The 16,630-nt window shown below is 36.1% G+C and overlaps 3 protein-coding genes across 5 annotated transcripts; all 3 read right to left on the bottom strand.

Moving 5' to 3' along the window:
- Positions 1 to 5,415: 5,415 nt before the first annotated feature.
- LOC148973400 (uncharacterized) lies at positions 5,416 to 8,032 on the bottom strand. 2 transcript variants are annotated; one of them, XM_089120707.1, is made up of 3 exons: positions 7,829 to 8,032; positions 7,279 to 7,551; positions 5,416 to 6,973 (listed from the first exon to the last, which is right to left on the bottom strand). In XM_089120707.1, the coding sequence occupies exons 2-3, from the start codon at positions 7,439 to 7,441 to the stop codon at positions 5,868 to 5,870; spliced, it is 1,269 nt and encodes a 422-aa protein (XP_088976833.1). In that variant the 5' UTR covers positions 7,442 to 7,551; positions 7,829 to 8,032; the 3' UTR covers positions 5,416 to 5,867. The 2 variants fall into 2 exon arrangements, with proteins under 2 accessions (XP_088976833.1, XP_088976832.1); XM_089120706.1 differs by having other exon boundaries at positions 7,279 to 7,536.
- Positions 8,033 to 8,550: 518 nt separating this feature from the next.
- Positions 8,551 to 12,602, bottom strand: LOC120470743 (uncharacterized). 2 transcript variants are annotated; one of them, XM_039660385.2, is made up of 3 exons: positions 12,455 to 12,602; positions 11,436 to 11,656; positions 8,551 to 9,964 (listed from the first exon to the last, which is right to left on the bottom strand). In XM_039660385.2, exons 2-3 carry the CDS (start codon positions 11,524 to 11,526, stop codon positions 8,880 to 8,882), a joined length of 1,176 nt encoding a protein of 391 aa, XP_039516319.2. In that variant the 5' UTR covers positions 11,527 to 11,656; positions 12,455 to 12,602; the 3' UTR covers positions 8,551 to 8,879. The 2 variants fall into 2 exon arrangements, with proteins under 2 accessions (XP_039516319.2, XP_088976857.1); XM_089120731.1 differs by lacking the exon at positions 12,455 to 12,602 and adding an exon at positions 10,479 to 11,227 and having other exon boundaries at positions 11,436 to 11,522.
- A 392-nt stretch (positions 12,603 to 12,994) lies between these two features.
- Positions 12,995 to 15,096, bottom strand: LOC148973399 (uncharacterized). The gene is made up of 2 exons (XM_089120775.1): positions 14,883 to 15,096; positions 12,995 to 14,621 (listed from the first exon to the last, which is right to left on the bottom strand). Exons 1-2 carry the CDS (start codon positions 14,965 to 14,967, stop codon positions 13,996 to 13,998), a joined length of 711 nt encoding a protein of 236 aa, XP_088976901.1. The 5' UTR covers positions 14,968 to 15,096; the 3' UTR covers positions 12,995 to 13,995.
- Positions 15,097 to 16,630: the final 1,534 nt, after the last annotated feature.

Here is a 16,630-nt window from a genome sequence, read left to right as displayed (position 1 = left end):
CTGAACGCAAAAATGGAGGCTCTAGACCCTTCCAGAGCTGAGATATCGAAACTCAAAATTTTGACCCGAAAAAAAAAACGACAGTGTTACCCCTTACGTTTTTTTTTTTTGGGCGAAAAATCAAGTATCCCCAATCTTCTCGAAACTCTGGATTCTGATAGAGGGCACTGAGACTTACACCTGAGCGCAAAAATGGAGGCTCTAGACCCTTCCAGAGCTGAGATATCGAAATTCAAAATTTCGACCCGAAAAAAAAACTACAGTGTTACCCCTTACGTTTTTTTTTTTGGGGCGAAAAATCAAGTATCCCCAATCTTCTCGAAACTCTGGATTCTGATAGAGGGCACTGAGACTTACACTTGAACGCAAAAATGGAGGCTCTAGACCCTTCCAGAGCTGAGATATCGAAACTCAAAATTTCGACCCGAAAAAAAAACGACAGTGTCCCCCTTACGTTTTTTTTTTTTTTTGGGGGAAAATCAAGTATCCCCAATCTTCTCGAAACTCTGGATTCTGATAGAGGGCACTGAGACTTACACTTGAACGCAAAAATTGAGGCTCTAGACCCTTCCAACGCTGAGATATCGAAACTCAAAATTTTGACCCGAAAAAAACGACAGTGTTACCCCTTACGTTTTTTTTTTGGGGTGAAAAATTTAGTATCCCCAATCTTCTCGAAACTCTGGATTCTGATAGAGGGCACTGAGACTTACACCTGAGCGCAAAAATGGAGGCTCTAGACCCTTCTAGAGCTGAGATATCGAAACTCAAAATTTCGACCCAAAAAAAAAACGACAGTGTTACCCCTTACGTTTTTTTTTTTTGGGCGAAAAATCAAGTATCCCCAATCTTCTCGAAACTCTGGATTTTGATAGAGGGCACTGAGACTTACACCTGAGCACAAAAATGGAGGCTCTAGACCCTTCCAGAGCTGAGATATCGAATCTCAAAACTTCGACCCGAAAAAAAAAACGACAGTGTTACCCCTTACGTTTTTTTTTTTTGGGCGAAAAATCAAGTATGCCCAATCTTCTGGAAACTCTGGATTCTGATAGAGGGCACTGAGACTTATACCTGAGCGCAAAAATGGAGGCTCTAGACCCTTCCAGAGCTGAGATATCGAAACTCAAAATTTCGACCCGAAAAAAAAAACGACAGTGTTACTTACCCCTTACGGTTTTTTTTTTGGGCGTAAAATTTAGTATCCCCAATCTTCTCGAAACTCTGGATTCTGATAGAGGGCACTGAGACTTACACCTGAGCGCAAAAATGGAGGCTCTAGACCCTTCCAGAGCTGAGATATCGAATCTCAAAATTTCGACCCGAAAAAAAAACGACAGTGTTACCCCTTACGTTTTCTTTTTTGGGGCGAAAAATTAAGTATCCCCAATCTTCTCGAAACTCTGGATTCTGATAGAGGGCACCGAGACTTACACCTGAGCGCAAAAATGGAGGCTCTAGACCCTTCCAGAGCTGAGATATCGAAACTCAAAATTTCGACCCGAAAAAAAACGACAGTGTTACCCCTTACGGTTTTTTTTTTGGGCGCAAAAATCTAGTATCCCCAATCTTCTCGAAACTCTGGATTCTGATAGAGGGCACTGAGACTTACACCTGAGCGCAAAAATGGAGGCTCTAGACCCTTCCAGAGCTGAGATATAGAAACTCAAAATTTCGACCCGAAAAAAAAAACGACAGTGTTACCCCTTACGTTTTTTTTTTTTGGGTGAAAAATTAAGTATCCCCAATCTTCTCGAAACTTTGGATTCTGATAGAGGGCCATGAGACTTAGACCTGAGTACAAAAATGGAGGCTCTAGACTCTTCCAGAGTTGAGATATTGAGATATTTATAACGGCATAAATGCTACGTGGGACCTCAATATCTCAGGTCTGGAAGGGTCTAGAGCCTTCATTTTTGCACTCAGGTCTAAGTCCCATGGCCCTCTATCAGAATCCAGACTTTCAAGAGGAACAGAGAAACTCAAAATTTCGACCCCCCCAAAAAACGACAGTGTTACCCCTGTCGTGTTTTTTTTTTTTTTTGAGTGAAAAAGTAAGTTTCTCCAATCTTCTTGAAACTCTGGTTTCTGATAGAGGGTCATGGGACTCAGACCTGCGTGCAAAAATGGAGGCTCTAGACGCTTCCAGAGCTGAGATATTGAGATCCCACGTAGCATTTATGCTGTTATAAATATATCAATATCTCAATTCTGGAAGAGTCTAGAGCCTCCATTTTTGCACGCAGGTCTAAGTCTCATGGCCCTCTATCAGAATGCAGAGTTTCAAGAAGATCAGAGAAACTCAAAATTTCGACCCCCCCCCAAAAAAAACGACAGTGGTAGGCTACCCGTCGTTTTTTTTTTTTTTTTTTTTTTTTGGTGCGAAAAATAGGCTACTGCATAAACTATAGACCAATTCAGTATTAAACAATAGTGGCTTTAACATACATTTTTTAAAGTTATATTTTTTATGTAACCTTCTCCCTCTACACACTTCAATTCAAGAATAATTCATGCAATTTTTCATTGTTAATTTGAAAGAATTAAAAGTGCAGTTTCTTGTCTCTCCTCTTTGTATTGTTCAAGTGGTTAAGGTTGATATAGGATTTAGCAATTATTAAAGGGTAACTAAACACTAAACCAACTTTTTTTAGTTAATGATCTGTAAGAATGGATCTTTATTAATACCAGTTGTAAAGGACTCTATTTTGTGATGTTAGGTGGAAGGCTAGTCCACTACGGAACTCCGGCAAGAAGTATGACAGGAGACAGAAGACAGTTCAATTATTTATCTCTCCAGATGTGCCAGTATACATTTACAGCATTGGAATTGAGGTGGTAAACGTGTTGTTTAGTCTGAAATAAACAAATAAATATATCAGAATATGTCTGAATACAGTTAACATAAATATTCACCTCAGTATACATTATTTAACATTATATATCTATATTGTCCACAGCGCGGTAAATGGCGCTAAACATATTCGCGGGAATTACACTGACATCACTCGCCTCAGAACACATTCATCAAGATATGAACAAAATAACAGCAATCAGATATACAGCTGCAACATTGAAGTGTTAATATATCACTATAACAGCTAAAGATAAGGATAAATGAACTTACATTCATGCACGCACAGTTACCACTCGTCGAAGATGAAGATGCGGCAGAGACGAAACTGAAAGTAAACTAAACTGAGAATGCGCGTGAATGCGCTCTACGTGCACTACAGCTTGATATACATTAAAGGGCTACTACCTATTACCATATAAGTATAAGGAATTTAGTACACCAGTCATTGTTTCGAATAACTTTTTAGACATTTGTTTATAAAGTGTTCTATTTCTACAATATATGGTGTAAAAACGTCTTAGTGCTGCCCTCTTCAGGTTGAACGGTGGCTACTGCAGTTGAATTTTCCTATTGGATGTTTGCGGTAGTACGTGACACAGCGGTTGTTGGTGACGTAGGCAAGTTCCATACAAAGAGATGCGTCTCAGGTGCACGCCACCCTCCGCTGGGGTCTGCCCACCTTTCCAGCATTTTTCAAATATTGCCAGTGGGTGGAGTCAGGCTCTGACCAGGGGTTTAGTTACCTTTAACATGTAGACCAACACTTTCTAGAGATAGTAATTATTATACATTAATCTAACTACACCGTTGAAGATGTCATTTGTAGTTAATAATTCATAACTATTTTAGAGTAACTTACTATAATAATATCAGAGGTGAAACTGGAAGAATGTTATTCAACCTAAAGTAGGCTACTATTACTTTGATAAAATTTTTACTTAAGTAAAAGTAAAAATACCAGTCTAAAGATCTACTCAAGTAAAAAGTATTAATTTAAAACATGAGTAAAAGTTGCTGAGTAACTTGTTTAACAGCAGGGGTGGGGTGGGGGACATCCCCATGTGGGGAGAGTTTCACAGTATGAGAACCGTCTCAGAAAATATCACGGTTTATGGTATTAAACAATTATTAAATATATAAACTCCATTATTAAATTACAGTTATTATTATCATCAGTTAAAATGACAGTTAAATAAATTAAACATTTGTTCAATAAAACATAGGCCTATGTAATCAACTAACATCAATAATTGATTATGAATAAGATTAACATCTTATTTTTTATCATTACTAACTTATTAAATTATGTTTGAAATAATTGAGTTCTATTAAATGTTTTTTACTCCAATTTTTTAATGATTTAATAGAAATATATTATCAAAAACGGTGGTAATCAAATAAAAGTTTAGCAAACGTTTTAATCCTTTTATTTTTTTGTCAAAGTGCTGCAAAACAGATTTAGTCAATTAAACCATGGACAAACAATATATATTCTTTAAAGAATGAGTAAATACATTTCAGTATTATTGTTGGTGTTTAAACAGCACTTCCTCTTTAAAAAAGGAGAGGAGACCGCAAGAAACTCTGGGTTTACTGAAGAAAACCAGGTTAGGTTCACAGAGTAAGTTACCATGGTAACTGACTGAGTATTATTAACTCTTTCAGAAACGGGCTTGACTTACTCTGCTTTCTCGGGTTTGATATACCCCCCTTTCTGAAACGGAAAACCTCATTTCAGGGTTAACATACTCAAAGTTTTCACTGTGAAAAGTGCTCTATAAATAAACTTTACTTACTTACTTACTTTTCACTCAACCTCCTTTCTGAAACAGGCCCCAGGTATCCGTCTGTGTGGTTTTAAAGTATCAGATCTTTGAGCTCTACAATTAAAATGTGTTTGACAACTTCTATACATTATTATGGTCATTTAAATGCATTTCAGTATCATGAATGGACACTAACCCGTTTGCTCCTCCTCGGTATCTTCATGTTTTATTCTGGTAGAATCGCTCCCATCCTGACACGACATCCGGCGATAAACAGTCTGCTCGTCTTTTCATTCATGGTCGTTTTAATCAGTTATTATCAATATCAACAACGTTCAACTTGAAAAAAAAAAAATCTATACTGCGCATGCTCACGAGGTCATTACTTCTTAAAGGGGTTGCACATTCTAAAGCAAATCACTGGTATAATTTAAATAACACGTTGCAATCGTAAAAATTGCGTTGACAGTCTAGTAACCTTCACCCTGTTCAAATTAAAGTTGTTTTTCTGCTTGCACCATTACTCTTTGTCTCCGTATGGTGTCTTCTTACATTTGTATAAATGTAACACAAAAGCACCATAATGCTTGCTTACATTGAAAATAATGAGTATATCTACATCAATGTACAGTCACATATACGTAAATTTTAAGTTTATTTAATTCTTTTAATGTAGGCTAGTGTAAAATAGTGTAAAAAGCACAGTTTAAAACTTTTGATCAGTTGTAGTGATATTTGATTTGTACAGTCTATGCAAAATTACTGGAATCGTTTAAATCATGTAAATAAAGAAAACAGTTTATTTTTCAGTTTGTTTATTGTTTATTATTTTACAGTTTCTATGTTTTTCTAACTACATCCACCAAATCTGGCGAACTAAAGGTTCGGTACTTCATTGTTCAATAATAAAGGATACATAACTCGAAACTCTATGTATGATACACGACCTGATAATAGTGTACATCTCAAACTCATTAACTACAGTATTGTGTAGTAAATAAGATGTGTTTGAAACTAAATAATCATAGCTCAACCAAGACAATATGCACATCATATTATTTCTCATGTACAGTCAGAATTCCATTGACATATTCTAGCCAAACAAAATATGCACAAAAAACAAAAACCCCACAAATGACTGGTGAACTTTCAACTCTTATGTCTTTAAAGTTCTCAGAGCATTTCAACAAATTCACCAACTAAACTAAATTGTGTATTTGCAATGAAAATGAAAGCTATTAAAGTTACAACGTATCATGATTTTTTTGTATATGAATAAGAAGGCTTGATGAAGACGGAAAAGTCTCTCCACACTGAGGGCAGTCGTATGGCTTCTCTCCAGTATGAAGCCGCTTATAATGCTCTTTCAGGGTTCCAGACTGAGCGAATCTCTTGTCGCAGTATGAGCACTTGAAAGGTTTTTCTCCCGTGTGAGTTCGCTCGTGTACTTTCAGAGACCAAGCGTGAGTGAAACTTCTGTCACATTGTGAGCACTTGCAAGGTTTTTCTCCAGTATGAATTCTTCGATGGAGTCTCAGACAAGAAGCTCTATTAAAGCTCTTCCCACAGTCGCCACACACATGATTTTTCACACCGGTGTGTATTATCTGGTGCTGTTTAAGAGAGTTTATCCATGTAAAACTCTTTCCACAAAAATAACACACATATTGCCTCTCATTTGAATGTTTTTTCATGTGTTCTTTTAAATTTGCCGATATATTAAAACCTTTACCACACTGATCACAGCTAAATGGCTTTTCTCCAGAGTGAACGCGCAGATGATTGTCCAGAAGAATTTGACTTCTGAAGCTCTTCTCACACTGAGTACATTTGTGCAGCTTCTCTCCAGTGTGAACTCGCTCGTGTGATTTCAGAGAGGCAGAATAAGTGAAACTCTTCTCACAGAATGAGCACTTGTAAGGTTTTTCTCCAGTATGAATTCTTCGGTGCTGTTTCAGATATTCAGTTCTAGAAAAGCTCTTCCCACAGTCCAAACACACATGATCTCTCACTTTATTGTGTGATTTCTGGTGCTGTTTACAATGATCATGTCGTGTAAAAGTCTTTCCACAAACAGAACACACAAAAGGCCTCTCACCTGAATGAAGTTTCTGGTGTTGTTTTAGATTTGATGACGAAACAAAATCTTTCCCACACTGATCACAGTTGAATGGTTTCTCTCCATAGGGTAAACACTGATGTTTTAAGAGTCCAGATATATATGTGTAAAACTTTCCACACCGAGAGCAGGTGTGCAGCTTTTTGGTTTTTTTTGGTTGAGTTTGTAAGTTACCGTTATTTTCATCCGCTTTATTCAGTTTGTGCTTTTGCTCCATCGTCTCCATCTGGTCTGAAATAAACATATTAATTCAGAATCAGTTCATGGAGAATAAATGTGAAAACTCATGTAGACCAGGGCCTGTACAAGATACCTTTGTTGTGGCAAATAATACCTCTGTCATTTGCTTATTAATGCAATTAAAATGTTAATGACATTGATTACTATTATCCAAGGTTAAGATCATTTAGACATTATTTATCACACGTACAGTGTGCTTTATTTTACAGCCACTAAATCAATTAAAATTACTGCTTACTATTTTTTTTTTTTTTTTGCTAAACTTAAACAATGAAGAATTAAAAATGGACACCAACCTATTTGTTCCTCAGTCTCTTCATGTTTTATTCTGGATGGTTCTGGATCAGTCATGTCTTCAATCTCCTCTTTAACCTCCGCTTTAATAACATCCATCTCCTCTTCAATCTCCTCTTTAATCTCCTCTTTAATAAACTCCATCTCCTCTTTAATAACCTCCATCTTTAACAGTCACGCAGATTTCAGCTGCTACTCCTGGAGTTTGTCCTTCTCTTGTAGGATGATGGGAATATTCCCAGTGTTTATTGGTGAATTGGCTAATTTGAAAACAACTTGGTGAATTCATAGAAAATAAGTTACTTAAATTACATTATAACATCGCCTATGTTAGAATACAGGGTGTTTGTATGGTAAAACCACCCCTACAAAAATTAACCATGGTTTATATATTATAGTAAAAGTATAATAACCACAGTGTTTTGGAAGATTGAGTAGCAATTGTATAATCACAGTTTTACAAAAAAAAATACCATAGTACGTGTAGCAAAAACCGGTTAATTTTCGTAAGGGCAGAACACGTGATAAATTTCATTACGTTGTAATACTTACATCAATTCTGGAGCGGATTAATACCAAACTCTACAGATTGGGGACATCTCTCACACACACAAACTGTAAATATACGGCATCTGAAGTCAGTTTTAGCTTGAACTGGTCGGATTTACACCACTCGTGTCTCGCGCTACATTCTTCTGCTCGTTTCGTTTGTTCCAGGTTTGTTGTTCCCTTGGATTTGGTAGGGTTGCCAGAACTCGCGAAATTGCTAATCAAAACCAATCGGTAAAACCGAGGACTTGGCAACCTCCATTTTGTAAACCAAACCTGAAATCTCTTTAGCGTATTGCTGCTGCCATCTATTGGATATTCCTAGCAATTCACCCACACGTGGGATAGATACACGTTAAATTAATTTAAACATTTATTGATCTACAAGATTTATTTGTAAATTTGACATATTTGTGACTACTTGTCTGTGACTTCAAAATTCAGTACAGGTTTGTGACTGTTGTCTGAGTGCAAATCTCAACATTCAACTTATTGAATATGGAAGTGGTTTGCACAAGATATAGGCATATCAATCATAATGGGAAAACTGTATAGTGTTATTTAGAACAAAGCAAAAACAAATAAATACCAAAAGTAAAAAAAAAAAACACACCAGCAATGAATGTAACAAATAAAGGAATAAATAAAAGAGTAAAACATTAAGTCTTTCCCTTCAAGTGTTTCTCAATCAGCTCTGTGCTCCCTCAATCACACAAAAACAGATGTTGTCAGTGAAATGGTCATTTTATTTAATTTCAGACCCTATAATTGAAAAGACATGTGTGCTTCTATATCTATGACAAAATAAAAACATGTTTCAAAAACTCCATATTGACGTTAAAAGCTCAAATTGTTTCTTCTTTTTAATTCGTTTCCAGTCTCATTTCACTTTTGGGACTTCGTTGGCTCAAAGAATAAAAGATTACACACTTGCTGCTCTGAAAGTATCGCCTCCACAAATCTTCAGGTATTTCACAGCAACGCTAGTTTAACTACACATTTGACTGAAAATAATAAATTAATGTACTGACTCTCAAATAACATTAACATTTGCTCAGTGTGACACATGACAATGATTTTTAATATGAATCCTTAAAGCCGTTGATTGGGTGAAGCTCTTCTCGCACTGAATACACTGATACGGCTTCTCTCCAGTGTGAACTCGCTCGTGTGACTTCAGGTTTCCCGCCTGAGTGAATCTCTTGTCACAGTATGAGCACTTGTAAGGTTTTTCTTCATTGTGAATTCGTAGGTGCCGATTCAGTTGTCCAGCTTTAGTAAATCTCTTCCCACAGTCACAACACACATGATCTCTCACTTCACTATCTGTTTTCTGGTGCAGTTTAAAACTGTCCAGCCATGAAAAACTCTTTCCACAGAAAGTACAAAAGTGAGGCCTCTCATCTGAATGAACTGTTTTCAGATTTGACGATGATCTAAAATCTTTTCCACACTGATCACACTTAAATGGGTTTTCTCTTGAGTGAATGCGCAGATGATTACAGAGACCTCGGGGAGATTTGAAACTCACTCCACACTGAGTACAGTGGTAAAGCTGCTCTCCAGTATGAAGTTGCTCGTGCACTTTCAGGTTTCCAGACACATTAAATCTCTTGTCACAAACTGAGCACTTGTAAGGTTTTTCTCCAGTATGAATTCGCTGGTGTCGTGTCAGTTGAGTGGGTGTAGTAAAGCTCTTCCCACAGTCACAACACACATGATCTCTCACTTCATTGTGCATTTTTTGATGCTGTTTAAAACCTTCCAGTCTTGAAAAACTCTTTCCACAGAGAGAACACACATACGGCCTCTCATCTGAATGCACTTTCAGGTGTTTCTTTAGATCTGAAGGCGAATTAAACTTTTTCCCACACTGATCACAGTGAAATGGTTTTTCTCCAGAGTGACGGAGCAGATGATTATTGAGACTTGACACTTGAGAAAAGCTCTTTCCACACTGAGTGCATGGATACGGTTTCTCTCCAGTGTGAACTCTCATGTGTGTGTTAAGGTTTCCTTTTTGTCTGAAATTCTTTCCACACTGTGAGCAGGAGTGCAGCTTTTTGGCGTTTGTTCCTTTAGTCTTCACATCACATTTCTTCTCTACTTCGTTCAGTTTGTCTCTTTTCTCCATCCAGTCTAAAATAAAGATATTAAGTTGTTAGAATCAGTTCAAAATTCAAGTAAACCCTAAATCAAAGGGATAGTTCAACTTCACTCAAAAGTTCAAATACTGTCACCAATCGCTCACTTTCATGTCATTTCGAACCCATTAGACTTTTGTTTATCTTTGAAAAAACAAAGATATTTAATTGAAACCTGAGAGGTTTCTATGCCTCCATTGCGACCCAAAGAGGTCAAAAAGGCGACATAAAACAAAACTATTCAATCCATGAATCAAGACATGCAATCACTTTATATCCTTAATTTAGGGTTATATAGACATATAATCAAAGTTACGTGCATAGACTGCACCAAAAATGGAAAACATGAAGACAGTACAAAAATGTCATTATTGGGTAATATAACCCTCTACAGGTCTCCATGATTATCAAGAAATCAAGCATTTCAATGTGGGAAAGGTTAGGTCTGTCATTATCTTCTTAAAGGGATAGTTCACTTTGAAATTAATTGTTGGTATGTTTTAGCTTACCTCAAGGGCATCCAAGATTTTTCTGCTGTAGTTTCAATTTTGATATTTTTAGGTCAAACCGTTCTTGTCTGTCAGTCATATAATGGAGGTCTATGGTCACCAGCTCATAGAGCATGCACAGAGAAGTCAAAATTAAACTAGGGATGCGCCAATCCGATACTCAGGCCATTTTTGCTAGATCGGGTATCGATCAGACGAGGCCGATCTAAATCCGATATTGTGCGTAGTATATTATTCTATGTTATTGTTAAGCCCCACAAAAGGCACAAAAACATTTTTAAGTTCCATGAAGTTTTCATGCACTCTATTATAAGTGTTGTGAGGCCATTATGAGAGAAAGACATTAATATTTAAGTAATTAAATTCAAGATCACGTAAACTTTTCCCTCCGATGCGGTTGTCATTCAGCGTTCAAACAGCGCGTCACGTTCGGTTACAGTCAACGATGAAACTATCTTCAAGATGATTCAATGTTAATCTTATTATACTTGATCTGTAGAAAAAGGTCTATGGTTTTGGACGTGGCTGTGGTTACAAGAGGTAAAAACTATATAAATACTGTTCGTTTTCACACACAAAAACGCTCATTTCGTGTGTGTGCCATCAGTGTGTACTTATATTTACGAGTCATTAAATCATGTTTAATTTGGACTTCTCTGTGCATGCTCTTTGAGGTGGACCCCATAGACCTCCATTATATGACTGACAGACAAGAACGGTTTCACCTAAAAATATCAAAATTGAAAATACTGTGGAAACAAAGATGGTAACAAAGAGGTAAGCTAAAACATTCCAAAAATGTATTTCAAAGTGAACTATCCCTTTAATACAATCACAATTTCTTTGAAAACTGCTATACAGGTTATGATTAGAGGCAATTCTTTTTCATTTCCTATAGTGTATTTCTCATTATTTCACCAAAGCAGTCAAAATGAATAATCAAGAATGGACACCAACCTTTTTGTTCCTCAGTATCTTCATGTTTTATTCTGGATGGTTCTGGATCACTCATGTCTTCAATCTCCTCTTTAATAAACATCTTTGCCATATGTCAGGCAGATTGCAGTGGTTACTTCTTTGTTCTTCTCTTGTAGGATGATGGGATGAATTGTTGTGGCTGGAAGTCACTAATGAATGATCTCCTGTCGCTGTGAGTGCGGCTTGAAGAAACCGGCCCGCTGAAGTAAAAAAATTAATTAAAAAATCTATGTTCATAAAATTAATTTACATGTTTAGTGTTTCAGTTTGATTGGTTCCTTTATTTTGTACTTTCAGTTTTATTTGGGTAAATTTGTGTAGCCTAAACCATGAGCAGAAAGCCAAAATATACGTTTTTTTGCCACAATTTTGCATGCCTGTAATTCATAAAGTATGGATACTTTTAATATCCATTATGACTGTAGTTCCTATCAAACTTTTTTTTTTTTTTTTTTTTTGGTATCTTCATTTTGAAGGCCCATTATGCTTCAATCCCAGAAATATGGAAAGCTCAATTTGGCTCATATAATTATAAGCAACTAACCCTAACATTAACCCTGAGGGCTTCTTAAAGTTTAACCAAATACATGAATTCATTCATTCAGTTCCAGAAGTGAATATATAGTTACACACAACTCAAAATAAAATATATGAAATATATGAATATATGAAATGACAACAATCAAAGTTTCTGATAAATTGTATTAATACAGAGAATGATTGACTGACTGATTTACCAATGAAACATTTCTTTTATACAATTTACAGTTGGCAAAATAGCAGACACTGCAACATGAATAGTAATAGCTCAGATACCGAGGGACTAAACCCAAAAAGCTAACGTAAACACAACAAAGTTAAACAAAAATCCCACAATTGAACGAATATTTGTAAAAGGTAGGCATCTGGGGTTTTGTTTCGTTTAGTTATGCATAATTTAAAGCGTTAATCATTTAAAGTATCGGTTTTGTATAGATATTATAGTCGTTGTTGTTTACCTTCCTCGTTCTCTAGCTCTCATCCTCATCTCGTCTCATCTGCCGCAAACGCGCTCTGAACTGTCGTAAACACCCACCGTATGCGTACTCGCTTGTTTTCCTCCAGAGGGCGCTTATGATTTACAAAGCTGAAACTGCATTGAAGCGCACTGTTTCACTTTTTAAAGACATTTTACACAACAAAGTACAAGACAACTACTATCTTACACTGTTGTTGGCATATAGTGGCAAAATAAAGATGGAAAGAATTACTGATTGATTGCTATCAGGATGTGAAGAGATTTTCAACCAGTAGGCTACAAAGTGTTTGTTGTTAAACAACAACTCAACCAATTGCCTAAGGAAAATATAAAGTCCAGCTACATATTTTCTTTTTCGAGAAGCCGTTTCACTCGGAAATACTATCGCAACTTCAGTTTCATACTGAATTTAACAACCAACACTGTTTAACGGTGAGTTAAAGATCAAATGAAATAGACACAAAACTTTCTCCAAAGCCCATTTCACACAGAGATTCAGGAAAATACACAGATCCATTATGTCACAATTAGGATTTAATGATGATTAAATCAATACATAGCTATAGAATTCATAAAGAAAATATTAATACGATTCATAAAAAAAAAATCATTATTTAAAAAAAGAAATAAATAAAGGACATTTACCAAAAGAATACATTTCAAAGCACATACTTTTTCATACGCCAATGACAAATGACTGATTGTAGATTTTTGTTCCATTTCTTTCCAGTCTCTAATTTTACATTTCAAACAAAGAATTCAAAATCTTCTGGCATTTCTATACATTTATTTTATCTGAATGTCACATGACAGCACCATTTAGGAGGAATTGCCAAAACACTAAATCCCATTCCTCTGAAAATTTGTCAACTAAATCACTCTCTCCGTAAATGTTTGTAAACAAGTTCAGGTACTTGCTTTCTTTTTGCAAAACTCTAAACACATTCTCACTAAAACACATTTTGCACTCCTCTGCCATGTTTCAAACCACACAGTCGGGTAAAAGTTAAACACAATTACAACACAGTTGTCAATGTTTACACACAATGACTCATAATTGGTCACATTTATTTCTAAATATGTGCCCAAATTAACCGTACAGAATACCAGTCAGTTCATCATACCAGCAATGGATTAAACTATTTTAAGAGTGAGAGGAAGAGGAAGAGCAGGTGTGGACAGTGTTGTCTAGGCTGGATCTGCTTTAGGGTTTTTCTCTTTCTGAGTGTCGTTTCGTTTCTTATTGTAACCTGTTCGGCTTTTTGCATTTGGGTCACTGTCAAGTGCTGAATATACAGACTACTACACAATAATCAGTGCAATGCTATACTTGCAGTGCACACAGTATATCATTTATTCACCTCACTAATGTAAGTTTTTATTACTTTACTTTTTAAAAACGTTTTTTATGTTGTGTCTATGTACTGATCTGAAAGCATTATTTTGATTTTGAAAAGAACATATTAGATCTGAGTACAAAATTTCTCAGTGACACATGGCAATGATTTTTAATATGAATCATTAGAGTTTTTGATTGGGTGAAACACTCTCCTGAGTACAGTGGTACAGCTTCTCTCCAGTATGAAGTCGCTCGTGTTTTTTCCTGGTTCCAGAATGAGTGAAACTCTTGTCACAGTATGAGCACTTGTAAGGTTTTCCTCTAGTATGAGTTCGTTGGTGCTGTTTCAGATTTTCCACTGTAGTAAAGCTCTTCCCACAGTCACAACACACTTGATCTCTTACATTATTGTGTGTTTTCTGGTGCTTTTTACAATGATCCAGCCTTAAAAAACTCTTTCCACAGAATGAACACAAGTGAGGCTTGACATCTGAATGAACTTTCAGGTGTGATTTTAGATGTGATGATAAAATAAACTTTCTATCACACTGATCACAGTTAAATGGCTTTTCTCCAGAGTGAACTCGGAGATGATGATATCTGAGATCAGTTTTACATCTGAAACTCTTCTCACACTGAGTGCACGGATACGGCTTCTCTCCAGTGTGAATTCTCATGTGTTTGTTAAGCTTTCCTCTTTCTCTGAAACTCTTTCCACACTGAATGCAGGAGTGCCGCGGCTTGATGCTCTGCTGTTCCTCCTCTGCTTTAATGACTTCATGTCTTTGCTGATTTACTACCATCCAGTCTAAAATAAAAACATTTTGTGGTTAAAATCAGTTCAAGTGAACTCTGATTCAACAGAAGAAAGCAACAGAGTATCAAGTATAATTTCTTTGAGGGACCAAAGGTTAGGTCTGTCATTCTCTTGTTAATACAATCAAAATGTGTTTGACAAGGTTATGAACATTTAGATTCATTTCTGTATCTTTTATCAGCTCGTTATTTCACATCCACCAAATCTGGTCAACAAAAGCTTTGCAGTCATCTAGCAAGAATACACACCAACCTATTTGTTCCTCAGTATCTTCATGTTTTATTCTGGATGGTTCTGGATCAGTCATGTCTTTAATCTCCTCTTTAATAAACTCCATCTTTAACAAAGTTCGGCACACAAATTTAAATTGTTTGCTCTTGGATTTCTCCCGTTATTTCCATAGTTTATTTCGTGTCATGAGGACGATCATCTTCTTTTACGTTTTCTGGTCGGTTGAAAACCGCTTTTAGGCGCATTTGCGCCACCTTTTGGAGCGTAGAGCAATTGCGTTGGAAAAAGAGGAATAAAGTAAGTTCTAACCAGAACAGAAGGAAGCGTGTATTACCATCGTGGAAACTTAAAAATACTATGAATAATTCCTTATTACGAATTATTTCGAATTTTAGAATGCAATTTTAGAATAATTTTCCATGTACAACACTGCGCATGTGCAACGTCGAAGAGACATGCGCACTCCGATGTAAACAAGCTCAATATCACTGAACCATCGGTCTCTGACAATAGATGGCGCTTTTGGGAACAGCCAATTTTTTTTAATTAAATCTTAACAATACAAACAGTAAGACACAAATAAACTCAATACAGAAAACACAATATTAAACAAGAACAGAGCCAGGGGAAGTTTCAAATAAATACATTAAAAATAGAGCATAACTGAATGGTTTTAGCAGCCTTCTTATTTTGTGAATCATAAATGGATTTGATGTACTGTTCCGTCTCCAAAATGTAAAGTTGTGAGTTTTGAAAAGTACATGATCTTTCTACGACATTTGATGAGTGCGCGCTGTCGCAAAGACTACATTTATCCCTCGAGAGTTAAAACTGACTAAGGTCTAATAATGGACAAGACTACTTGAAATCACATAAAGTCGGTGAAATAATCTTTTTTATGTATCATATAGAGCCTATAGATAACACTTAACTTCAGCTGTTCTGTTTCTCGTTCAGTAACAAAATAGTAGTGATTCTTAATAAACACCATTATAATTATGTTTCTCCAGTTTTGAAATTTGGTTGTCATGTAAATACAATTTTTTCCCCAAGCTTACAACTTAGTGCAACAGGATCTTTAAAACCATAGTAAATAGTACAAATTTGATCAAGAGCTTATTTATTGTTTAATAATTTACTTGTGAAACGATCTTTAGTACTTTATACAGTATAAGCATTCAATAACAAAGGATAAATGAACTCCAACCTCTTTGTATGATTGCATAGAGATACACTAGACGTCACCTGGGGGTTCTAAGCATGCATCAAAACCGCCGCCATCTTGGAACAGGGGTCTTGTCATAGGAAGTAGCTAGGTAACGCTGCTATCTCTGCCTTTACTTCGAATTAATTGATGGTGGCAGACTTTTGTGCAGCGTATGAAGTTCACGGATGAAATCTGAACTAGGAAGAATGTTTTTTTTTTTTTTTTTTAAATTAAAATTTTTTCTTTCTGTCTGGAATCAATGATAAATACATGTCTGACCGTTGGAACAAACCAAAAAAACAAGAAAAATCGCATTCATGATGATTTATGGTGATTTTATTTGCGTTAGACCTGTGTCTACTACATTAACGCTGATGCATTAAAGTGGAGGGGCTCCCCTGTTTCAAGATGGCGGCTCTATTGACGCATTCGTTCTAATGAACTGCCGTATCCAAGGTGAAGTCTAGTGTATATGTCTATGGTATGATTACATACTTGAGACCTCTAATTTTAAAATGTGGGTTGATTTTACAGTAACACTCTACATCCCAAAGATATTAAT

The sequence above is a fragment of the Pimephales promelas genome, chromosome 16 (genome assembly GCF_988280905.1).
Source record: "Pimephales promelas chromosome 16, fPimPro1.hap1.1, whole genome shotgun sequence".
In the NCBI taxonomy this organism is placed as follows: domain Eukaryota; kingdom Metazoa; phylum Chordata; class Actinopteri; order Cypriniformes; family Leuciscidae; genus Pimephales; species Pimephales promelas.
This window is presented reverse-complemented; position numbering and strand designations above follow the sequence as displayed.